The sequence below is a fragment of the Artemia franciscana genome, chromosome 16 (genome assembly GCF_032884065.1).
Source record: "Artemia franciscana chromosome 16, ASM3288406v1, whole genome shotgun sequence".
NCBI classification, from domain to species: Eukaryota; Metazoa; Arthropoda; class Branchiopoda; order Anostraca; family Artemiidae; genus Artemia; species Artemia franciscana.
In genome coordinates, this window is record NC_088878.1 from 27,437,859 (window position 1) to 27,464,404 (window position 26,546).

General features: G+C 34.2%; 2 protein-coding genes across 3 annotated transcripts in view; one reads left to right on the plus strand and one right to left on the minus strand.

Annotated features, from left to right (window-relative positions):
• Positions 1-26,546, plus strand: part of LOC136037302 (autophagy-related protein 16-1-like) — a 226,882-nt gene that overhangs the window by 57,572 nt on the left and 142,764 nt on the right. The window lies entirely within an intron of this gene.
• LOC136037301 (uncharacterized) overlaps positions 12,932-26,546 on the minus strand; it is a 38,615-nt gene continuing 25,000 nt past the window's right edge. The window contains exons 6-8 of the mRNA XM_065719948.1: positions 23,784-24,000; positions 17,650-17,927; positions 12,932-14,174 (exon numbers count right to left, since the gene is read on the minus strand). Coding sequence (XP_065576020.1) covers positions 13,341-14,174; positions 17,650-17,927; positions 23,784-24,000 — 1,329 coding nt within the window. The 3' untranslated portion in view covers positions 12,932-13,340. The remainder of the gene's footprint in view (positions 14,175-17,649; positions 17,928-23,783; positions 24,001-26,546) is intronic.

Consider the following 26,546-nt stretch of genomic DNA (forward strand, 5'->3'; position numbering starts at 1 on the left):
TGGTCGACCACAATCCGGAAATGTATTTGAAATAAAACAAAAAAACTAAGCGTGTGTTTAAAAAACGTCTCTGATAAAGCCGATATACAGGGTTAGATTGTCCTACTAACAAGAATGATTGGGACAAAGTGATAAATTCATCTAAACTAGGTAATTTAGTAAATCTTAATTACCCCATCTCGCCAGCTGCGGCGTCTGACAATTATTCAGTTATATTTTCCAAAGTGAATTATGTAGTGCACGCATTTTACTCAAAGTTGCTTGATTCGGTTCTCCCGTCTTCTTCAACTCAGGCACAAGCTCTACCCGTTTCTGTTGAAGCTGTAATTGCATCTGTTAAGAAATTGAAATCAAGCCCTTTTGATGCTGACGGAATTAGTGTTTATCATTTTAAAGTAAATTGCCCATCATTGGTTTTCCATTTGCAGTTGCTTTTCCAAATGTGTACTTGTTGTTCTCTTGTTCCTGATAGCTTTTTGTGTGGAACTGTCACTTCCGTTCTTTAAGTGAGGTAACAGTCCATTGGACTGTTCTTCTTACAGGCCAATCACGGTTACTTGTTACCTTAGTAAAATCCTTGAATATTTCCTACTTCCTTTCATGAATTTGAATGCTGATTTTGGGGAGAACCAGCTCGGTTCTCGATCTGGCATTGGTTGCCAGCAAGCTCACCGTGCTCTGGCTTGCCTTTTTAAAGATGCTTCTGCTAAAGGGTATAGTCTTCACATTTGTGCCCTTGGTCTTTCTAAAGCTTTCGATAGTATTTTACACAGTCAGGATATTCTCTTTATAGTCACGGCATTAACCTTTCACTTATTTTTTTCTTAAGTTCTGGTATGGTAAATCCTATCTTCGAATTAAAACTAATGGTACCCTTTCTTCTTTTATTGTCCCTGTTTGTCGGGGTGTACGACAATCGGGCGGAGTATTATATTCAATTTTTTTTTATTTCATATTTTTAGTATTTTTGAGAATATATCTTCTTTGTGTTTTGTTGGGTTAACTGATATTTCATACCTTGCTTATGCTGATGATGTCCTTCTAATAAGCCGGTCCAAACTCAGACTATCGCAGATAGTTAATAGAATCTCTTATTCTTCTACTAAAATCGGTCTTTCGCTTAACGTTGGTAGATGTGAGTATCTTTCTTTCAATTCTCCATCCTCTTCTAAACCTCTAAGCTCTAAATCCCTCATGTAGATTCGATGCGGTGGTTGGGTATTACACTTACCAAAAAATTTAAAAACTTTTTGAGAGCGTGCCATTCGGGATGCTAGAACGAAGATCCAGATTGATTACTCTAAAATTGTAGCTAATCGAGACAAATATAATCGCATTGCCCTTGGAAAGCTGTATTCTACTTTTTCAGATCATTCTGTTCTTTACCTTTCTGGGCTTTATCTTATGCTTAGGAAACTTAGGAATAAGGATTTTAGTGATATTCGGGTGGCCTATTTCCGTTTTTGTAAATATCCTCTTTATCTTCCTCTTTGGTATAGGAATAGAAAATTAATAAGTAAGTTTCACCTCCCGAATATTACTGAAAAGCTGACTGGTTTACACAAAAAGATTTTGGAAACAGCGTATCGGCGTTTGTTGCCTTATCATGGCTTAAGTCGTTTGTTTCATTAAAATCATTTATTTTATGTCTAAATTGTTTTTGGTGATTTATTGTTTTTTTGTGTAATGCTATTGTTGATTTTGCTTATGTTTACTCCGCTATTTTTTTTTTTGATGTAAGTGGGTTAAAAATAAAAAAAAATAAGTATTTCGATCACGCATATAGCGATCGTCATCAGCAGAAATATTAAGCATTAAAATTAAAAACTTATTAAAGATACTTTATTCCAAAAAAGTATGGGAGCTGACCCCTAGCCCAAACCCATCCCCCACCTCCAAAAGAAATTTTACAACTCAAGACTTTGGATGAACCCAGTTATTGAACTCTCTCAGACAAATGTAGTGAATGAGCCGGAAGTGAATTAGTTTGTTCTGTGTAAATATGTTAGTTTTAATTTTAATGCTTTAATATTTCTGCTGATGATGATCTCTATATTTGTGATTGGAATGTCCAGAGTTTTGTATCTGTTTTTCTGTCAATAAATGGGCTTATCCCCATTTGGACGTTTGTTTGATTTTATCTAACTAGAAAAGTGATTATTCCTACTATTTTACGAAATATAGTTGTGCCATAAATTTCTCTTGTTAATGTTATTTGTGTGCCGTTTGCGCCTATACTGTTATTTGTGTGCGCCTATACTGGCGTATCAACCTTTGTCAGAATTAACTAAAAAAAACTATTTTTTTTAGCTGAAAGTAAGGAGCGCCATTAAAACTTAAAACGAACAGAAATTACTCCGTATATGAAATGGGTTGTCCCCTCCGCAATCCCTCGCTCTTTACGCTAAAGCTTTTAATTGTTTTAAAAAGCAGAATTGTGGCAAAGAGTCAAACTTTAGCGTAAAGAGTGAGGGATTGCGGAGGGGACAACCCATTTCATATATGGAGTAATTTCTGTTCGTTTTAAGTTTTAATGTCCCTCCTTACTTTCAGCTAAAAAAATTAGTTTTTTTTATTTAATTTCTGAACGTTTTTGAATTAATGCATTTTGGTTTTGGCTCTCCGCACATAAATTATTAAAATGAAATTTGTATATGAATCTTTTTTTTGGCTAAATGGCTTTCTCTTAGTTTTGATCAGACGATTTTGAGAAATAAGGGGTGGAGAAGGAGGTCTAGTTGCCCTCCAATTTTTCGGTTACTTAAAAAGGGCACTAGAACTTTTAATTTTTAACGAATGTTTTTATTAGTAAAAAATATACGTAACTTAAGAATTTACTTACGTAACAAACTTTCATAATCTTATATTTTTGTTATGTATACGAGGGGGTTTGCACCCTCGTTAATACCTCGCTCTTTACACTAAATCGTAAGTTTTGTCCCAATTCTTTAAGAATGACCCCTGAATCAGAAAGGCCGTAGAATAAATAGTTTAAATTACTAAAAATACTTTAGCATAAAGAGCGAGGTATTTATCTCCTCCTAAATACCTCGCTCTTTATGCTAAAGTATTTTTAGAACCCCTCATATGCGTAATAATCTCTGTTCGTTTTAAGTTTCAATGCTACTCCTTCCTTTCATTTGAAAAAACGTTTTCATGTTTATTTTTCATTGTTTTCTTATAGTAATGCTAGAAAATCCTGCGCCCTTTTCATTGAATTTTTCTTCCCCCATGACAGATTCCTCCAAGGAAAGATCCTCCAACATAGCCCCCTCCCCTCAGCCCCACCCCCAAGCAAAATAAATCCCCCCTGAAAACGTCTGTACACTTCCCAATAACCATTACTATATGTAAACACTGGTCAAAGTTTGTAACTTGCAGCCCCTCCCCCAGGGACCGTGGGGGAGTAAGTCATCCCCAAAGACATAGTTATTATGGTTTTCGACTATGCTGAACAAAATTGCTATCTCAAAATTTTGATCCGTTGACTTTGGGAAAAAATGAGCATGGGAGGGGGCCTAGATGCCCTCCAATTTTTTTGGTCACTTAAAAAGGGCACTAGAACTTTTCATTTCCGTTAGAATGAGCCCTCTTGCGACATTCTAGGACCACTTGGTCGATACGATGACCCCTTGAAAAAAAAAAAAATAAACACGCACCCGTGATTTGTCTTCTGGCAAAAAATACAAAATTCCACATTTTTTTAGATAGGAGCTTGAAACTTCTACAGTAGGGTTCTCTGATACGCTGAATCTGATGGTGTCATTTTCGTTAAGATTCTACGACTTTTAGGGGGTGTTTCCCCCTATTTTCTTAAATAAGGCAAATTTTCTCAGGCTCGTAACTTTTGACGGGTAAGACTAAACTTGATGAAACTTATATATTTAAAATCAGCATTAAAATGCGATTCTTTTGATGTAGCTATTGATATCAAAATTAAATTTTTTAGAGTTTTGGTTACTATTGAGCCGGGTCGCTCCTTACTACAGTTCGTTACCACGAACTGTTTGACAGTTCTGTTTTTTGGGTCCAATTTGTATGTTTCAGAATTTGAGATGAATAAAAGTTATTCAAAATCACTCACAACATGAAAATCAGAGGTGCCAAAAAATTGTGATCATTACCATAATTTTACGAAGTGCTATTGTGGCTAATAATTCCTCTGTAATATCATTGTGAGGTGGGTCTATTTGCTTCATCTGCTTGCTTGTCATGATTATTTTCATCTGCTGTTTTCATACTTTAATGATCAGTTTAAACGATAAAGTTGGGATACGGAAAATTTTTTTAGTTGAGGATGGCTATTAAATATATAGCAGAAAAATTCAATTAGTTTTGTTCTGAATTCACTGTCTTGGAAATTTCCTCATCACATTATCATTGCTGCCAAGTTTCTGTATACTTCTGGTCATCTTTTCCAATTAGCTCTGAAATATTGCTCATCAACTTGGAGGCTAAAGTCATCCAACAGCGAAGATCTAGATGGCGCTCATCATCCGTTGGATGTGAAGCCCTAGGATAATCTTCCAAGCCAGAGGAGAAACTTTTGGATTGTAATATCATTTTGAGCTGAGTCTATTTCCTTCATCTGCTTGCTTGTCACGATTATTTTCATCTCCCGTTTTCATGCTTTAATGATCAATTAAAAAGATGAAGTTGGGATACGAAATTTTTTTTAAAATTTTCAATGATCATTTAAAAAGATGAAGCTGGGATACGAAATTTTTTTTTCGTTTAGTCTTCCAAGTTTTAACATCAAGGCAGAGTTTCTCAAAAACCGTTCTATAATTTTGGTGTTTTCAAAAGGAAACACAAGGATAGCGTAGGAAACATTTAAGACCAATTTTGACCTAAAGCTATCAGTGATCACGTCAAATACGTCATAACTTATGACACGGAACTTGCAGCTTATTTGAATTGCTTTCATAATGGAGAATTCCCTTTTACAATGACCTAACTTTGGGTTTATTGGTAAGCATGGAAGATTAATCCATAATCTGGCAATTATGTGAACGCGGATTCCAAATTAAAGGCTGGAATTGCAAGTTAAGTTGAGTTGAGTACGCCCTTTATATTACAAGCTTTATAAATGACGTTATAATTTCGCCATAACGATGCCAATTACGTTACAATTTGAATAGAAGGATTTCTGAGAGTCACCCACTCTCAAAACTCGTATACGCCAGGTGGTACACCATGTGTATGTCTTAAGTGTGCCATGCCTGGCGTGGTGGGCACCATGCGTGGCAGAAGAGGTGGAGTATGGCAGGAGTGTGGTGGAATAAGTTGCGCTCAGAGGTGTACAGAATGTGGCAGAAAGTTGAGGACCCCCGCAAGGATTGCTCTGGTTGATGATGAAATGTAAGATTAACATTGGAATTTAAAAAGCCATTAGCGAGACACGTGTACTCCACACTGCATTTTGCTTTCAGGCACCCATATTTTGACTCAATACTCACTATATAATTAGTTAGTATAGCCAGTATGATGGAAACCAAAGACTATTTTCGAAATATTTGCTTACTATATTTTATTCCAGAGCAGAATGACGGGCTCAGAAATTGCCATCAGTGACCAATGCTGATGATTGAAAAATCAGAATTTTTGCTAAAACTGATATCGCTTTTCTGTCAAAGAGTTTTGGGAGTTCTTGTGAACTCCCAAGTGAAAGATATTAACTCTACCAAATGTGAAACACGAGAACCCTCTTGTTTTCAAATTGACTAGGACAAGAACACCAACCTCCTACCAATATTATTTGGGACAATTTTGAAAGGGAAACCTGGCCAAACCAATGGGCTTTTCATTAGGATCCCACCTCCAAAACCCGAAAATTAAACATAAATGTGCAGGTGAACATAAAAGCTATATGAAAATTGGGCAAAATGATTGAACTCCCTCTCATTTGAAAACTGTTTATAGTCCTCCAAAAATTCAACGTGGTATACTGTAAGGGTATATTTCCGTAAAAAAAGGAAGAAAAAACAATTCCAGAATGGACCGTAAAAAACGAAGAAAAACAATTCCAAAATTGACCGTGACTACTCTATGATCCAAGTACGTTGAACTTTCTGACGGAAGCTGGTTACTATTTTAATCCATGTCCTGGTTTTTTGGGGTAGTGCGTTTTTCACTAACAGTTTATTAAAATGGGTGGTAATGGGAAAGATTTAGATTAAAATTGCGGAAGTCTCGTTATGCATTAAGAATTTTAGTCAATTCATCTAAGGAACATTGTTTTTTGTTACCTAGTAACCAGTGCTCTTCTTCATCTTTTTTTATCGTGCAACATAAAATAAGTGAATAAAACAAAATAAGTGAATAAAATAAAATAAAACATAAAATAACATAAAATAAAATACATATAATAAAATAAGAAATAAAATAAAATAATAAACAAAATAAAATAATAAGTGAATAAAATAATGTATTTTCCCTTTTTCTTTAACAGATTAGAATTTATAACACGTGAAGTCTTTCATTTCTTTGCCTCAAAGATTCTTTTGCTGTGGAAATAAGTATTAAGGCTGAAGAATGCAGCATTGTTTTTGTCAGGCATACCTGAAAGCCTGCACTTTCGGGGCTAACTTCCTTGGGAGTATGCCTTGAAAAAGACAGCTCAATTTATGTCAAGCCCGTCCGAAAGTTGGTAGAACAGCCTCTAGTTACTACTTACAACTCACGGCAGCACCGTGCCGCTTGAGACCAATAGAGCTACACATGGTCCTCCTCCATCCTAATCTATTCAAAGTCGCTCTCTTTACACCTTCCGAGGAAGTTTCTGCTTCCCTTAAATCTTTCTTTTTGACATCCTAATACGCCGATCGCGGACGACCTGCTTTTTGTTTTGTCCTAGACGGCTGGCTGAGAAGGACAATCTTTGGCAATCTGTCATCCTTCGTCCGCAAAACTTGCTGTAGCCATCTCAACCTCTCTCTTATTATAGCCCTAGAAAGTAAGATTGAACCACACCATTCTTATAGCCTGCTGTTTGAAATACGGTTAGTCAGTCGGGTACCCAATACATTTCGTAGGTAATTTTTCTGGAAAACAGAGCAAATATTTCTCTGTTTTTTGGAGCGCCCTTGCTTCAGAACCATATCTGACCACTGTCATCACTGTATCTTCCAATATTCTAATCTTGATTTGCAGACTTATCTTCCTATTCTTCCAAACTTTTTTTTAACTGGCCTTTCAACTTTTCAACTTTTTTCAATACCCTTGGCTATTTTATTATTAAAATCTTCACTGCTCCTACCGTCTTTACTAACAATACTACCATGGAAAGTGAGACTGTCTACTTGATCGATCTTTCGTTACCGTTCGTTACCTTTTCATCTTCACTTATTCCTAGCCTTAGTGACTTTGTCTTCTTAACATTAATTTTCAAACCCTATTTTAGCACCGAGAACTCACTAAACCTCTCAAAGTCCATTCATTTTGCCCGCACTTTCATTTAGGATGCTTAAACCATCAGCATGGTCTGGGTCCAGAAAAGTTTTTCTTCCCCATTTGTTTCCGTGTTCTCCCGTTGAACTCAGCCGAAGATGCCAAATACGATGTGTGCACGCGAGGACCACATATGTTTATGGTATGAAATTTTACTTAGGCGAGAAACTTCTGGTGACAGCATTCCCAAATGGTTTAAAAACAAAAATATTCATTTTTTCTGTGTTTCTAAATATTAGACTATATCGGTGTTACCTTTTCAAGTTTGAAGTTGTCTCCAAAGGCCCTGAAGGGGGGGGGGAGTATGCAATCCTTACGATTGTTGTCTTTGTTGGTCTTGTAAGGCAGATCAACAGCAAAAATAAAAATTTCCTGCCCCGATGCTTGTTTTTTTTTTACGATTCAGATGAAGAACCGTATTGATTCCAAATAACACATGTTAATAATTTCCAAAGCGAACATGCATGGATATTTTTATCAGGTTCATATCCAGGATTTTTCCGGGGGAGGGGGGGACTAAAAAGATTTTTTTTTGATGGGACAAATAAACTTTGAACAACGTATCAGAAATTTGTTTATTTTCGTTTTATTACGTTTTTACAAGTTGAACATACATTTTTTTGGGAGGAGGTTAAAAACCCCTAATTTCCCCCTGGATAAGGCCTTGATTTCATATATCAGTAGGTTAAGCTAATTTTTTTTTTTAATAAAATTATTTTATCTGTTTCATACATAGAGACCAACCCCATTCTCCCTTCAAATTATGCGAAAAACATGAGGCTAATAAGTAATTTTCTGAAGATAGTGATAAAAATAAAACCTAAGCGAATATTTCGGCTATATCACTAGTAGCCGTTTTCAGCAAAATATAATAAAAAACTAAAATGAATAAACCAATAAGAAATATAATAAGGACGAACTCAGTGGTGGATCTAGAGCAAAATGTCGAGGGAGGCCCTGTGTTATAGGGGCGCCAATGAGTAGTCTTGGGGGCAATGTGCTGAAGGTGTCAGTAATTGGCCAAATTGACAAATTTATTTGAAAAAAGAGTAAAAAGAGAAAAAAAGGAATCAGGGAGCCAGATTTTTGGGGGGGAGATCTATCCGTTTTTCTCAATTAAAATACCAAAACAGGCTTTTCGTCGATGGAAATGCCCCCAAAAAGGGATTTCTCGAAATCCAGCTAATTTTTGCGATGCTGGATTGTTTGGCTGCTAGCCTTGTATTTTTTGTTGTTTTTTTGGCTACTGGATCATTTTCATTGGGTATAGATTTTTTTATTGTATCGAACAGTTTTTAATTACAATTATGTTTATAGGATGAATAGTGGCATCAGTTCACGGAGATGAAGGTGGGCAGAGGGCAAAACTTATTTTCCAAATTTGGGGAGGGAGAATTTAATTTTTGTATCCATTTTTCTCGGTTATAATGCCAAAAAAGGCATTTTTGTCCATCGGGAAACAAATTTCTCATAATCCAGTTAATTTTTACGATGTCTTTTTTGGACAGCTAGCCTTGTATATTTTTTGCTACAGGTTCATTTTATTGGGTACTGATGTTGTTTTGTATTGCATTAAATCGTTTTTTGCTACAATTGTGCCCACAGGGTTAACAGCGCTGCCTATTCAAAGAAATGTGGGTGGGGGAGGTGGGGGGGAATTCGTTTATCAAAAATTTGTGGAAGAAGCAATCTTGTTGTTCTTTCAGTTTTTCTCAATGAAAATACCGAAAACTCATTTCTTTTTTCGATGAAAATTCCCCCAAAAAAGGATTTCTCAAGGTCCAGTTAATTATTGTGATGCTGAAGTTTTTTGGTAGCTAGCCTCATCTGTTTTTTTGGCCAAAGGTTCGCTTTGATTGGGTACTGATTCTGTTTTATATTGAATAAATCGGGCTAACATTCATAGGGCTAATAATGGTGTCAACTCACGAAAATTTTTCGGGGGGAGGGTAGGGAGGCAAGAGTTTGTTTTCAAATTTGTTTTCTTTTTTCAATCGACATACAAAAAAAAACTTTTTTCAATGAAAATATCCCCAAAACGACATTTTTGGATATCCACGGGACATATTTACCACCCTCCCCTTTCTTGACCCCCTAAGGGCTAGGTAATGAATCCAATGCCGCGGGATTGTGGTAATTACTACGTCGGTAGAGCAAATCAAAACGTAGGAAAGCGTTTACAACAGCACAAGGAAAGAATGACAGAAGCATTGAACTCTGAAAGAGTACGCCATCTTTTGATCAAGCTCTGAGCAATTATATTTTTCGATTCCCAGCCATCTGCAGTTTTTGAGGAAATAGCGCTAAGTAGCAATGACTTGGGACCTTAAAAAATTGTCCATGAAGCAATTGAAACTGCACAAAATTTAAGTAATAAACACATCCGTGAATAGGGATTTGAGTAATTACACACTTAAGCCTATATGCAGAAACTTTGAAAAAAAAAAGTTTAATGCAACATAAAATTTAATCACCAGCTAGTCGATGAGAACCTCTTTTCAAAAATACACGAGAAAGCAAGCATTGTAATTAACCAACTGTTAGATTTATAATAAAATTCTATGGAATAAACCCAAGGCGTTGCCCTCTTTCCACCATATGGTGCACATCTCAGAACATGTGTGCCGCGTAGTTGTGTCACGCTTGGTACTGTTTCTGGCCCTCCTGATACGCTTCACATGTTGTACGTGATTTCTGAAAGTGGGCACCCCTGACATGAATCATCATTACTTAACGTTAACGAAACTAAAGCTCTGTGAATTTTTTATTTATTTTTAAGTTTAATTGTTATCTTCGCGGATTATATTCCCTTTTGTTTCTTTATTTTCATTTTTGCATTTACTTCCGCTTAATATTGGTCATATAGCTCGAAATATTCGCTCAAATCTTATTTTAATCACTGTCGCCAGAGAAGCCCTCATTAACTTTTTGTTTTTCTTATAATGAATTAGTGCATTCCCAAGCAGAATCATTCAAGCAACTTTTTGAGGCTTATTTAACGTTTTACATTTAACTTCTCATGTTAAAATTCTTTTAAGTTTTATTCATGTTTGTTAACCTTTGTTTAAAATTGAATTTAAAGTTTGGTTTCAAATCGGTTTAAAGTTAAAGTTAAAATTTGTTAACCTTTGTTTTAAAATTGAATTTAAAATTGGGTTTCAATTCGGTTTAAAGTTAGTTAAAGTTAAAGTTAAAATTCGGTCTAAAGGAGATGAAATCAATTCAGTGGATATTTCGGCCCTATGTCCAAGGGCCGTCTTCAGCACAATACGAGAAAGAACATTTTTTCTACTTTGTGTTTGTTTGTTATGGAAAGGCAGTGTGGTCTTTGTCGCTATAATGATGGTTTAGCTAACTTTTAGCAGGATTTAGCCCTAATCCATGTTTGACTTATTGGAACTGAGTCCCAGAATAACCTTCAAAAAGTCCATCCATATTGAGATTTTGCTGATGTTGAGATTTAGCTAAATCTGATCTTGTTAGTAAGCTAGTTTTAAGCCTATTTACTCTGGAGTTTTAGCTAGTATCTGGAACTAAATTTAGCCAGAACCCAAGTTCGATTTGTTTGAAATATCTTAAGGCATTTAGGCTTTAGGCTTAAAAAGCCTAAATGAGCTTTAGGCTTAAAAACCTGAATGAGCTTTAGGCTTAAAAACCTGAATATTGAACCAAGAACTGAGAAAGCCCTTTAGTGGCACAACAGAATTGATCTCTGCCTGGTAATTTGGGAACCCGAAATCGAAATCGGATGCAACAACACGCCGCAGGGCCCAGGATTCGTTTACAGTGATGAGATTATGCGAAAGTGTCTGCATGATAATCCGAAAAAGGAGAAGAAAATAACGTTAATCCTTAGCTCTATAGAAAGAGCCTAAATATTGAACTGCAGTGTGGTAATGGGATTGACCTCTGCTCGGTAATACGGGACTCGGAGTTCAATCTCTGGTGGAGCAACTCGAAACAGGGACCAGAATTTAATTCTAATGATGGGGTTATGTAAAAGGGTCCATAACGATCCAAATAAGAAGAAGGTGAAGAAGAAAATATTGATTCTTAGCTATATAGAAAAAAGGTTAAATATTGAACTGCGGTGTCGCAATGAGATTGACCTCTGCTCGGTAATACGGGACCTGGAGTTCAATCTCTGGTGTCGCAACTCGGCACAGGGCCCAGAATTTAATTTCAGTGATGAGTCTATGTGAAAGCGTCTCTATAATAATCCAAAAAAGAAGAAGAAAATAGCAGTAATCCTTTGCTATATAGAAAGAGTCTAAATATTGAACTGCGGTATCGCAGCGGGATTGACTTCTGCTCAATAATACGAGAATTAGAGCTCAATCTCAGGTGGATTAATTCGCCGCAGGGTCTGGAATTTAATTCCAGTGATGGGATTATGCAAAAGGGTCCGTAGTAACACAAAGAAGAAGAAGAAGATGAAGAAGAAAACGTGGATCCTTAGCGATATAGAAAAAGATTAAATATTGAACTACGATGTCGCTATGGGATTGGTCTCAGCTTGGTAATTTGGGACCCGGAGTCCGATCTTGGATGCAACAACCCGCCACAGTGCCTAGAATTTGATTCCAGTGACTATGCGAAAGCGTCTCTATAATAATTAAAAAAAGAATAAGAAGAAAGTAACGTTTATCCTTTGCTGTATAGTAAGAGCCTAAATATTGAACTGCGGTATCGCAATGGGATTGACCTTTGCTCGGTAATACGAGATCCGGAGTTTTGTCGCAGGTGGAGCCACCTACCGCTGGACCTAGAATTTTATTCCATTGATGTATGCAAAAGGGGCTATAATAATTCAAAGAAGACGAAGAAAAAGATAAAGAAGAAAATATTAAATCCTAAGCTATATAGAAAGAGCCTAAATATTGAACTGTGGTGATATATATATATATATATAGAATGTCGAAATTCACTATATAGAATGTCGAAGTTACCATGAATGTCCGCAAATTGGCCAATGTCGAAATTCACCGGTGAATGACTCTAATACCTTTATATCTCCTTGGATTTAGCCAGAGTTGACGGTCAAATTTTTCAATTTAATGCAAGGTTTGATGATGACAGTTTAGGTTAGATTAGGCTTGACGAGGTTAGGTTGGTTTGGGTTAGCTTAAGTTAGGTTTTTCACCAATTTCTGATATTTAGAACCAAATTTAACCTAATCTAAACTAACATAGTCTAGCCTAACTCTAACTTTTACCATCATAGGTAGCATAAGACTGAAAAAGCTGACTCGTAAAGCTAATTGAATCGAAGCAGAGGGAAAGGAATTTTGAACATTTACGCGTGAATGTCCACATTAACTATATCGGTACCATATATACACACACACACACACATATATATATATATATATATATATATATATATATATATATATATATATATATATATATATATATATATATATATATATATATATATATTTGATCTAGGTCCTATTTATATTAAGAAGTAATTCCAAATATTTATTGTCAATATCCTTTATTGAAAATGCTATAAATAGAATTAAATAGGCTTCACACTTACGTCCAATTTGTAATCACTCTCATTCAATCACTTATATACAGAGATCCAATCAAAAACAGAATTACACTCAAAAAGTACACTCAAAAATGTTATATCATGACTTTATCCATCACCGTTTTTCCCATCTCAGGGTCACCGAGATAATTTTTGTTTTGCATTCTTCCCTCTGAACGAACTATTTTTTCATTCAAAAGGAAGATGAATGAATAATAAATATGGCAGTATTGCACATTGATCCAAATTTGGTTTGATAATTTGGGCAACTTTCATATAAAAACTTTGCTAAAATCTCTACGATAGCAATTAACAAGGAATAAATAACGAAAATTAATCTAGCAGTTGACATTCTAAGACCTTCTTACGTAACCAGAATCGTAGAGCTGAGCTACGCTTGAGGTTGTGAAATCTGATAACGATTCGACATGTTTGCTATTCTTTCGTTTTGCCCAAATGTAACTGAAAGCTCCAACTATGACCACCTGAGCTATCAAGAATAAAGCACCGGCGATGACTAGTCCCATCATATTAACGCAATAGTTGTTGCCTTGATCTCTTACAAAAACGGCTGGATTGAGCAAGGCTGTTGAATTGTTGTTGTCTAAATACTGGAAGCTATCCGTTTGACTATCAGGAACGAATTTGTCAAAAATACGCAGCTGTTGGACGACGAGAAGCTCTTCTTTCTGGCTACTACGTCGCTCTCTAACTTCACGCTTTCTTCTTCCGTACGATTCAACGTTACGGACTTCTCCAATGAAGTCGATTATATCACACTGAACTGGTTCACATGCTGGCAGACATGGAGTAACAAGAGCTCTGAACTGAACCATATCTGTTGTTGGAAATTTGAAAGCTTCGAATTCGGACACTAAGTGTTTTGGTGTTTCTGGAGATTTATTAATTGGACTCATTATAAGATGATCAGTAGGACAGCCTCGATCGTCAATTAGCAGAATTTCACTGGTCCCTGCTCCATCCATAGCAACGAGATCCCTAACAAAGATTTCGTATGGACTGTTGAGGTCCATTATTTCAAAGCGAAGGTCCAGCTGATCCCCAACCTGAGCGGACTTGGTGTCATCTCCTATCTTAGTGGTTACTCGCATGATGACGTTGGGTGATTCAACAATAGCTTCTTCCGTCAATGCAGGTGTTATATCACCGTCTATCTTCAGGTCGACCTAAAAATAATAATAGTACTAAGTCAGTAATCGCTATCAAAACTAAGAATGATGGAATGACGCTATCAAAACTAAGAATGATGGAGGGATCAATACTCATAGTCAGCTTTTAGATCAGTGTCTTCCTAGGCATTGCATGCGTACTCCCAGGTAAACGTTAAGATTTTGGTAGGGGTAGACATTGCACCGGAAGTGGTGGGAATATGTCCTGGACCCTGCCAGAAACATGCTATTGGACGTGGAACCGCATCTCAAATTCAAATTAACAACCAGAATCTGTCATCTCAGCACACACAGTTTCAACCTTCTCATTGACACAAACTAACGTTTTTCATAACGTGAGTTTTATTTTTATTCTGCCATGGATACTTCCATTTCATTTTAATTATTGTTTTTGTACTTACCAAAAAAATTATAAAAATAAATATGATTTAATTTTTATCAAAATGTATATTTTTTTTCACGACGGGTACATACGTGGTACGAAAATTAAAAAGAAGGTGTAAAACATATCTCAAAAGTTTGCTCCGTGTTAGACAATCAGATATGTCAAGTTTCGGATTCGAGAGTAAGTAAGATAATTTTCTATAAAAACAGCACCCATTAGAAATTTTTGGAAACTTTCACTCCATTTTTCGTTTGAATCAAAAATTCCTGGAACATATCCCAATTACGATTATGTAAGATTACCATTTATGGCAATAAATTTATGATTGTTTACAAATGTTTGAACTAATTTCAAATTAAACTGTCTAAGCCCAGGTTGTCATCTTTCAAGTATTAACTTCGCAAGCTTTTCACTGGGAGGTGGGTTTGAAGCTTTTCTGACATTGAGCGTAGTTCATTGACATAAGCGTCGACCTTGCTACTAAGTATGGATAATTGACGCAGGAATTATCAAGATCCCTATCGCGTTCCGTATCATGAAGTCTAGCAGATCTAAATTTTCAGCGTCGCATCTTTCAAGCCCTACAAAAATTTCAGCAATACTATTTTGTTTGCAGCTGATCCTAACTTTTTTGAATAGAACTTCACTAGAGGAAAAGCTTTTTCGCACCTAAAACATCAGTAGCCGAATTAACTTCGTAAAGTATTAACTTCGCAAGCTATACTTTTATTAAATATGCTAGTGCCTCATACAATTTTTTTTGCGACAAATCACTTTTAATTATTTCAGCTCATATCACTTTACAAAGTGGAAATGAAAAGCGCTCATAGACAAAGAAAATTATTATAGAAAAATATAAATTATGGTTGGTCATATATGTAGATAATTGGGATTATGAATAAATTGAAAAAAAAAACCGTGCAAAAATCAATTTCTCACGATAGTTCGATGCATACTCGACGATTTAAATATTATTCTGCTATAAATTATTGGAATAAATATATTCAAAAGAGACAGATGGCTTGTTTGAAGCCTGTATGGGTAATTGAAATTGCCCCGCTCTCCTTAGGTCTCCCTTATGTTTTGAAAACATGTTTACATGTTTTGCTATGCCCAGTAACCCGATTATGTTGTTTTATTTAAAAAAGGGGTGGGGGGGGGGTGATGTACAAGAAGGGGGAATTTTCATGTAGTATTATTGCACTGTCATTGAAAGTTAAAATTTGGAAGTTGTTGAACACTGGGAAGTGGTAAAAAAATGGATCACAAATTTAAGTGACAAAAATAGAAATACAATAGGAATGGTAAATTCAAATAGAAAGTATAAAAATAGAAATGTCGAAAATAGACAAGTCGGTGAGCTGATAAAACAAGTTTATAAAATAAAATGTTGAACTTGAACTACTTGAAAGAAAATTACAATTTTACTGTTGAGACTTTTATTATTTACCTACAATGTATACCTGAATTAAAAAAATGGATGGGTTTAAAGGGGGGCTCTAGAGCAAGATGCGTCTCAAAATATGGAGAATTGCTCCGTTTTAAAAAATGAGCTTCGCCTTCTCCCTATAAGACCAGATATTATCCAGCGAAAAAAATAAAACAAAGATGTAAAGCCACTTCATGAACGAATCGACTACTGGAAGGCTGCCATTGAATTTAAGGATCTGTCAATATTCATTTACGAAAAAATATCGGGGTTTGAAAAAATAAAAAAAATAAAAAAAAACAAACAACATTTTAATGAATAATAATAACATATTTACTTAAGATACTTTTTAAGAGAGTTAGTCAATACTCTATATTCTTGGAAAACTATAGTTTCTATGACTATCTTAGTTCTATAACTATCTACCTTAGTTCTGTCCTAGGAATGACGCATGGACGGATGATAGATAGACTTATCTATTAACAAATGAACTGATATCATTTTTGTACAATCCTAATTAGAGCTTATGCCAGATTTGCCTCTCATTCAATTGGACTATCTGTCTGGGCTTTTTCTACAATTAGCCATGGCTTGAAGCCCACAACTATCTGTTATACATTATCTAGTTTTAAAAATTTCGGCTGTCGAAAGACTAATTTCTTTTGTTAAGTAGCAACAAGGATGGCTACGATTATTCATTTAACCAGAACTTGTATGATGAATCACCGCACTTTTACTCTTTCAAATGTTGGGTAAATCTGTACAATAGCGGCTCTCGAGAATGAGATGCTAGAACAAAAAGAGAAACATTTCTAGATTGCTAATTTTATGCTCATTTTTATGGTTTTGTTACCGTTATTGATAATTTACACTCAGAATCCCCCCCCCCTAATGTTCTAATATGCTACATAAAAATACCCCTCCTCCTTGGTTACAGAAGAAACTAACAAAAAAAGCGATTAGATTCTTACTTTATAATACGCAATAAATATTAATTAGTCATATTTCATTGTTGTTTTTTCCATTTTCATCCATGTCGTTAAGCCATTTTTGGTAATGTAATTTCTTTTGGTTTTTCTGAAACACAGCTATCAAATTTGAAAAATGCAACTATTCGCTTGGCAGAATTGCTACGTTTGATAAATATCATAAATCTACAAAATATTTGGTCGACACACGAAAAAAATGCCTTTCTGAAACTTTTGTAAATATACACTGCAAATTTGTAGACTAAATAGCGTCATTTTTCAAATCTGATAGCTATGTTTCAGATTATATTATCAAAAAAATATTTAGAAACATGGTGAAAAAAAGGTGTTTTTATGATTAATTGAAACCTTTTGTGCGTTATACAGTAAGAATTTCATAATTTTCTGTGCTAGTTTTTTTTTATATAGCCTAGGACTATAGACAGACTATTAAGGCGGGAGAGGGGGTTGAATTGTTAAAAATGCGACCAGCACCATTAAAATGAGCTTAAAATTAGCAGTATAAAAAAATGTTTCTTCTATTGTTCTTTTAAGTCTCCTTCTGGAGGGCCACTATTCTACAACTTAATTAAAGGGTGTTTTCCTCTGAGTTGATGCACATTCTGGGCAATCTGGGTCTAAATGCGCAAAGAACTACCCTTAGATGCAGAAAATAGTGTAGGATCGTACCTGGTTTGACACCGATTTGTTTCCAAGATCATACTGGCAGTGAACTGAGAGACCGAGATCAGCACTTGTAACAATTCTGTCATGGTGCTGCAAGATAACATCGTTGGAATATCGACCGGGGCTGTCTTGCCGGACGCCACATTCCAGGTCACGGAAGCCCATTCGGAGCTCGAATTCTAGGGATGCTGTGACATCATTGACGCAAGCGGTGGGATTGCCTTTGGCGTAAATCTTTCCGTTGAAAACTTTGCTTGTTTTAATTTTGGCAACCATGTCACCTACAATGAAACTACAATGTGACAACCATGTCACCTACAAGTAAAAATAGGATACACAAAAAAGCTATGGGTATTTGGATTTTCAGAGAAAACTTTATTTCAGGAAAGAAACAAGTCTTTTGGCCGGCTTTTCATCCATGATTACAGAATAGGCTAATCCTAACAGCTTTTTTCACTACTTTCAAAGACTTTGGAAATCAATTCAAATTGAGTTCAATTGATGATATCTGAATAGATCTTTTGTCTTTTTTTAATGATTTTTTTTTCTAAAATAGGGTGGCAGTTACGTAAATATAAAATAAAAAATAGATACCTCTCTGTGGAGTTTGAGACAGCATTGTACATATTTATTGTTTATTTTCATCACTTTTAAAAATATTTCCAGAAGCCGGGATTATTGAAATGTGGCTGACTCGAATTTCGACTTGAAGAGATGGTAGTAACAAAAATTATAGAGCTCAAGTTTTTTTTACTATCTCTACTATAAAGAATAGACTATCTGTTTTTTTTTTCATATCTAAATTTATGCTTAAATGAAAAACTCATTTTGAAAAGATAGTTCGTGTGATATCTTTGGCATTTCAAAAATTCAATGAATAATTTGAAATAATGTAAAATCAAGATTTGGATGGAAATCTTTCCAGACAGGCCTCAGATGAAAATAAAAGATGTCCGTTGATAGGCAAATTTGACTTTTCTGTATTCCTATATCTTAATACCAAAACACTTGATTGGCAATTATCGTTGTGTATTTGTACGCAACGCATTATTCTAAACTTTTGTTTTAAAAAAAAAATACAACAATTAATTTTATTGGTACACTTTGGAGCTGGAGGCACATAAAAAATCAGTCTGCTTGAAATTCCTCTAACGCGGGAAACCACCTCACAGGAAATCTAATAGGGAAATTTAGTTTTTATTTCTTCTATTTGACAATAATATTTTTTACATTTGTTTCCCGCCGCACGCGTGGCAGGAGTATGCCATGTGGTGTGCAAAGAGGTCTCGCGTGTGGGGAGGTTTTTTCTCGAAAGGCGGGACAGGTAGCCAGTGAATAATAAACAGTGAAAATAGTATACATCATACAATTCACAAATAATGTATTCATTATTTGAAAATCTTTACACCAGAGGGTGCGTGCAACACAGGGTTGAAGTGTGCCATGCACTGATCGAACTGTTTTATGTTGGTCACCAAGAGGCTTGGTGTTGCGTAAGGTTGTTCTGCGTAGCGGAGCAGGTAGACCTATAACATTTGCAATAGGGGGTGGGTAACCCCTCAGAAAAAAAATGTATCCTTTAATGGATTTTTAAGATATAATCACACATAGCAATTTGTTTTCGGGTCCACATCCACTGTGTTGAAATATTTGATTATTCATAAATATTTGAAATATTAATAAATATTTTAAAATAAATAAATATTAAATAAATAAATATTTTAAATATTTGAATATTTGTTTTTGTGTCAGAATCATAAAATTACAATTAATAGCTTTTTTAAATGAGGTAATCTTTTGTTCCACGCTTGAATGCCTTAAATCAATGAAGATATTTTTCGTCAATGAAGATAGGTTACAACATCTGTGGCCTTCCAATTGAGAGCAAGAGGATTTAATAAAATCGATTAAAATTGGAGCAAGTTCAATCGAATTAGGGGCGAATATATTGGAGCAACTATAATTAAAATCGTGTTATCAAAGATTTATTTGCTGGTAGTAGACTGGATTAAATGCAACAAAAGAAATTATGACTTTTGAAAAAAACATGAGTTGCAAAATGCAAGAGATGACAAAAGAAAATGATATAGAATTAATCTAAATCAATGAGTGAGAACTATAAGCTCAAGCAGTTCTGCTGAAAGCATCCAACTTTTATAAACCTTTATTCTGATAATGATTAAGTCTAAATAAATGAAAGAGAACAAATTAATAATACCCTGAATGTATGCATATAGTGATTCTTTTTAATATTACCGTTGAAGATTTTAAAAGTATAGATATACTATCGAGGGAGAATAATAAAAACTAAATTATGTGATAATTTGAATAAGAATTTCCCGAAAATTCAAGAAACTTAAGGATTTGGGTGGAGTGGACCCCGAGGCCTCCCTTCTCTATGTATCTCCATAAACCTTCCTACAACTTTGAACTAAGCCAAATATCAGATACATCAAAAATCCTCTTACATAGGCTTAAGGTCAGTTTGAGAGTTTTGATAAAAAATGAAGATTTTGCCCTGAATGTATGCATATAGTGAATTTTTTTTTAATATTACCATTGAAGATTTAAAAGTATAGCTATACTATCGAGGAGAGGGGGAGTAATAAAAAATAAATTTATGTTAATAAGAATTTCCCGAAAATTCAAGAAACTTAAGGATTTCGGGAGGTGGAGTGGGCCCCGAGGCCTCCCTTCTCTATGTATATCCATAAACCTCCCTACAACTTTGAACTAACTATGAAATAAAAGCCAAATATCAGATACATCAAAAAACCTCTTACATAGGCGTAAGGTCAGTTTGAAAGTTTTGATAAAAAATGAAGATTGATAAAGCAAATATAGGCTAGATTTTTTTTATACTAAAAATATTTCTGGGCAATAACTTTTTCTCCGTTTGAAGTTTCTTACACGACTACGTATGTTTAGCTTTTTAATAAATATAATTTTTGAGATCTATTGTGTATTAAAGTATTTATTACTTTATGTTTCCTATTAAATTCACCTTTCGATACTTTCGTTTATAAAGGACAATAAAGAGAGAAAACTCAATGAAGAAACAAACGAGACAATGGTCAGTAGAAAGAAAAACGATAAAACGACGCGGGTATTTCGCCTGTATAAAACAAGGCGTCTTCAGCGCAGAAGAAACAAAGATAAAAAACTAAAATAAACAAAATACAAATAAAAACCATCACCAATATTAGTAAACTACAATTGTCGCAACAGGTGCACATAGGTCACTGTCACTAATAGAATTACTTCGATGAGAACACTAAAGCAGCTGAATAAAATAAAACAATATAATATAGACTTAAGGAGTTAATTTAATCAAATTAACGTCATTTCCATTTTATATTATTTTATCCAATTGCTTTGGTGTTCTCATCGAAGTAACTCTATTGGTGACAGTGACCTATTTGCCTCTGTTGCGACCTTTAGTTTTCAGTAAAGACAATATCTCAATATGTTAATATGAACACCAGTTAAAGTCCGCGGTTAGGCTGGGAGGATGTCATAAAGAAAGATGATAACTTCTTGGGAGGGTGTAAAGAGAGAGGCTTTGAATTGATTTGAATGGAGGAGGAACGTGCGTAGCTATGTTGGCCTCAGGTGGCTTGGTGCTGTGACGAGTTGTTAGAACTAGTAGTTTGGTTATCAAAAAATACCTTTGGTTACGTGCACATATTGATATTTTTATACTTTTGGTTATCGATAAAAACAAAACTTCATTTCGATACTTTAGTTTGAAATCAACTTGAATACAGTTATGCAATTTTTTTAGATAATTTGGATTTCCGCACGTTTTGAAATATTTTACAACCTTGTTTTTCAATATAAACCATACTTTCATATTTTTATAAGAAAATAAAGTGGAATTTAGTTGTGTATGTTTTGTTTATTATTATAGTTACAACATATTTTTAAATATTTTTATACTTAGTTTTTAGTAAAAACAATATTTTGATACCTTAATATGAGCATAAACAAGAGTTCAGTTATGCACATATGTTAATAATTTGGTCTACCTTTGATTATCAGTAAATATGACTATGTTACCATGAATGTCCATATACGTTACCATGAGCATAAACAAGAGTTCAGTTATGCACATTTGTTGATTCTTTTGATCTAACTTTGATTATCAGTAAATATGACTATGTTACCATGAATGTCCATATACGTTACAATGAGCATAAACAAGAGTTCAGTTATGGACATTTGTTAATTATTTTGATCTACCTTTGATTATCAATAAATATGACAATGTTACCATGAATGTCCATATATGTTACCATGAGCATAAACAAGAGTTCAGTTATGCACATTTGTTGATTATTTTGATCTAACTTTGATTATCAGTAAATATGACTGTGTTACCATGAATGTCCAAAATTGGTGAATGTCGACGTTCAATGGTGAATATCCGAAGTGCCTTTATTCTCCTTGGATTTAGTCAGCTTTGCCAGTCAACTTTTTCAATTTTGATGGTGACAGGCTAGGTTTTTAATCCATTTCTGAGATTTATAACCTAATTTAACCTAACCTAACTTTAACTTATCCTTAACCTAACTTAACCATCAAAGCTTGCATAAGACTGAAAAAGCTGACTGGCAAAGCTAATTGAATCCAAGCAGAGAAAAATGAATTTCGAACATTCACCGGTGAATGTCGACATTAACTAGATTTCGGACATTCACAGTAACGACTGCTCTATAATTACACTACACTACAAAACAAAACTACTTTTCGATACTTTAGTATATAAATGAAATGGAATTCATTGATTCACATTTTGTTGGTTAATTTGGTTAATACACATCTTGAAATATTTTATGCCTTTACTTTTCATTGAAGACATTGCTTCAATACTTTATTATAAGCATCACTTGAAGTTCAGTTATGCATATTTTGCTGATAATTTTGATTAGTACACATTTGAAACATTTTATACTTCAGTTTTCAGTAAAGACATTGCTTCAACACTTTATTATGAACATCAATTGTAGTTCGGTTATGCATATTTTGCTGATTATTTTGATTAGTACACATTTGAAATATTTTATACTTTAGTTTTCAGTAAAGACAATATATCAACACTTTATTATGAACCTCAATTGGAGTTCTGTTGTGCATATTTCGCTGATTATTTTGATTAGTACACATTTGAATCATTTTATACTTTAATTTTCAGTAAAGACATTTGGATATTTGCACGTTTTGAAAAAGGCTGTACCTTTGGTCATCGATAAAAAAACTATATTTCTATAATTTAGCATGAAAATTAACTTGAACTCAGTCATACACATTTTGTTGATAATTTTGATTAATAAACATTTAGAATTATTTTACAGCTCTGATTTTTAATATAAACCATGTTTTGTCATTTTCATAAGAAAATCAGGGTGGGGATTCAGTTATGCACATTTTGCTGATTGCTTTGGTTTTTACCCATTTTGAAGTATTTTAAACTTTTAGTTTTTAGTAAAGACAATATTTAAATACTTTAATATGAATATCAATTAGAGTTCAGTTATGCACATTTGTTGATTATTTTTGTTGATACGTATATTCAAATATTTTATACGTTTTATCAAGGCCGTGTTCAGTGTCTAAAACTTCCCCAACGAAATATTTGACAGACTCGTAAAATTATGATAAGAAAGTGTAAAAACAAATATTGTGTTTTTTAAAGTTTTTTTGTACCCTTCCTTCCACGCTCTGAACAAAAATCCTGTTAAAACTCTGTGTTCTATCATCAATTAATACGTTTGGTAATATGTAAATCTTGAAATAATTTATACCTTTGGTTATCGATAAAGAACAAACTCCATTTCGATATTATAGTAGTCAAATCAAATGGGATTCAGTTATATACATATTAATGATCCTTTCGATTAACACCAATTATGAAATATTTTACACCTTTGGTTTTCAATATGAACAATATTTCGATATTTTAATAAGAAAATCAAATGGAATTCAGTTATATACATGTTAATGATCCTTTCGATTAACACCAATTATGAAATATTTTACACCTTTGGTTTTCAATATAAACAATATTTCGACATTTTAATAAGAAAATCAATTGGAATTCAGTTATGCACATTTGATTACTTGAGAACAAAGAGTACCTGATCGGCAGTCAATCGTGACATTATAACACGAACTCAATTCATAAGTGGATGCTCCATTGATTTCAAGGAATGGCTCCTGAATATGGGTCAGAGTTGCAATTGCATGATGACTGAGACGACACACGTTATCACCAGTATCGTTGAAATCAAAACTGTGACATCTATAGGGTGCTGATAGACATAATTGACGACATTCGTCGAGAGATGGCACGTCCTAAAGAAGGAACTCAACTTTATAGGTCTTTTCTGGCAATATTGTTGACGAACGATCGTGTTCTAGGAACCAACAAAGGTTTTTTTTGTCAACATTGTGAATGAAATCGATCCACAATTGGAGTCACTGTTTGTCAATCGTTGTTTGGGGGAATTTTTTTTTTTTTTGGGGGGGTATTAAGGATGAATATTATGCGGAAAACCGTTTTCGTTGTTACACTTTTGGAAGAGAAGAAACAACTAGTTTGCCATAAATGTTGTTGTATTTATTATTAAATTGATCTCGTACCTAAAATAAAAACGTGAGAAGGTACTTAATTTTGAATCATCTACCACAATTCCCTCCAAAGGAAAAATTGAAAATTCTTTTGTTATGTTTAATTGGAACTGTCAGAATTTGATCATACAGTCAAAATGACAGGAGTAAACGTGAGTTTAATTGAAAATAGTAAAACAATGTTCAATTGGTTTGAAAATATTGCCATTTTTCAAACAACAATAGCAAATTGTTTTCTCGCGAAAATTATTGTTGATTCACAATTGTTGCTTTGAAAAAGCTTTATGTTTGACTACGAATATGCCACCTAAAAATGCACACTGAACGATTTTATATGCTTAAGAGGTATGGACGTAAGACTGTATTCAGGCTCGTAGGTACAGGGCCCAATTGGGCGTTCAAGGGCCCTCACATTTTCCAAACACATGTGTAGTTAAAAGCTTTGTCAATGATATATTTTCATGATCTTGTTGTTACAGTTGCGAGTCAGAAACCAACAGTTTGTGGTCGTCTAGGTCAACCAGTAGCAATTCTGATTCTGATAACCGGGAGGGGGGAGGTACCTTAATAAGAGTTTAAACATCTAAAATAGAAAGAAGTTTAATGACATATTTAAGAAAAAAACTAATTTTCTTTAGAAAGATATTAGTAAATAATAATAATAATAGTCTATGTAAGCCCTCTAGTCATACAAAATGCAGCATGAAGAGTATAATAATAAACTAATAATAAAATAATAAAGTATAATAATAAAATAAACAGCATGAAGAGGATATGAAAAGGAAAGCTTAAAACTGTCTTTAACCATTAGATGAAGTTAGTAAGGCTTGCAAGTGTAAAAAATAAAAACAATTAGAAATCAATTTTCTTTAGGAAGATGTTACCAATAATTGCAATATATACACACAACATACACATACAACATATAATAAGAGAATTATTAAAATAGTAAAAGAAAAACTCAAAACCAAAAGAAAAATAAATAAGAAAGTCACGGGGAGACACACAAGTGCTAGAAAAAACAACAGAAATAGAAAAAAACGTTACGATTCGTAAAATTTCAGATAAGTGAAATACGAGAAGCTAGTGCTGAAAGAGATCGAACTGAATAAATCGAACAAATCGACTAAGGGGTCCATTTTCTCGCAAATATTTTAAACTCTATAGCGTCTGGATAAGAATGTATTCCGGTTCCAAACTGGAATACAGTATAGATGTCCACCAAATCAGGTAAACATCAAATGAATTTGTTTTCGCTGAGAAATGATAAAAAGCTTCCAAATAGGAACCAGAAAGAAAACATGAGCAAAGAACGAACTAAAAAGGCAGCCGATCCTTATCAAAGTGGCCTTCACTCTGGAGACGAGTCCATTGGATATTTCTGTTCTTCCATATTGCAAATCATGGACACAAAAAAGCTTTCTTTGAACAAGGACGCAGTTCCTAAAAGAATCACCGTATCTTCTCCATTATAAACTTTTTTAGTTTGTGTGGCTAAACTAATTACAATCTGAATAAATGAGAGAAAACTAAAAACCGACACCTACTTTCCTGGAAATCTTACAAAAACCACTCAGTTTCTGATTGGTGCCGGAGATAGAGATGTTCAGTTTGGTGGAACTTGCATACATGTAAAGCATGAATTTTATTTGGATTAAATTGAGCGGATTTTTTTTTAGAGTTCAAGAAAGGGCAGTCAGTAAATTTTTTTAGCATACTTCTAAGAAAAGTCCTAAAATCAGCTCGAAGGAGTTATCATTTGAACAGTTTGGCCCCTTTGGGAGTTCCCTGTGGTGCTGCCCGCTTTGAATGACAAGCTTACCAACAAAAGGGACGTAAAATTTGATTGTTTTTTTTTGTCAAAATTCACTGTCAAATAATAGATTCTGGACAGCTCTCGATGATGGCTAGTCCCCCAGCAGACTTTGCTAATCACCTATTTGTCTTTGTGACGGTCAGCCGACGCTTAGGGTCGCAAAATGATTTAAGTTACCTCATCTTCTTAGGCTTTGAAAGACGGTTTTACAGGGATAGTTTTAGTCTTTACTAGAAATATTTTGTACCTTCAAATTAGATAGCAATTTAAATGAATGCTGGTATTATATATTTTAGCCAAATTTGAGCTAATTTATTTAAAATGAATCTAATGATGTTTGGGTGTTTTTTTTGCTAGATATTTTATCTGGTGGTTTTGTGTATCATTTATAGAAATTACTAGTTTTCAAAAATATGGTCGTACTTAGACAAAAAAACATAAAATAAAAATATGC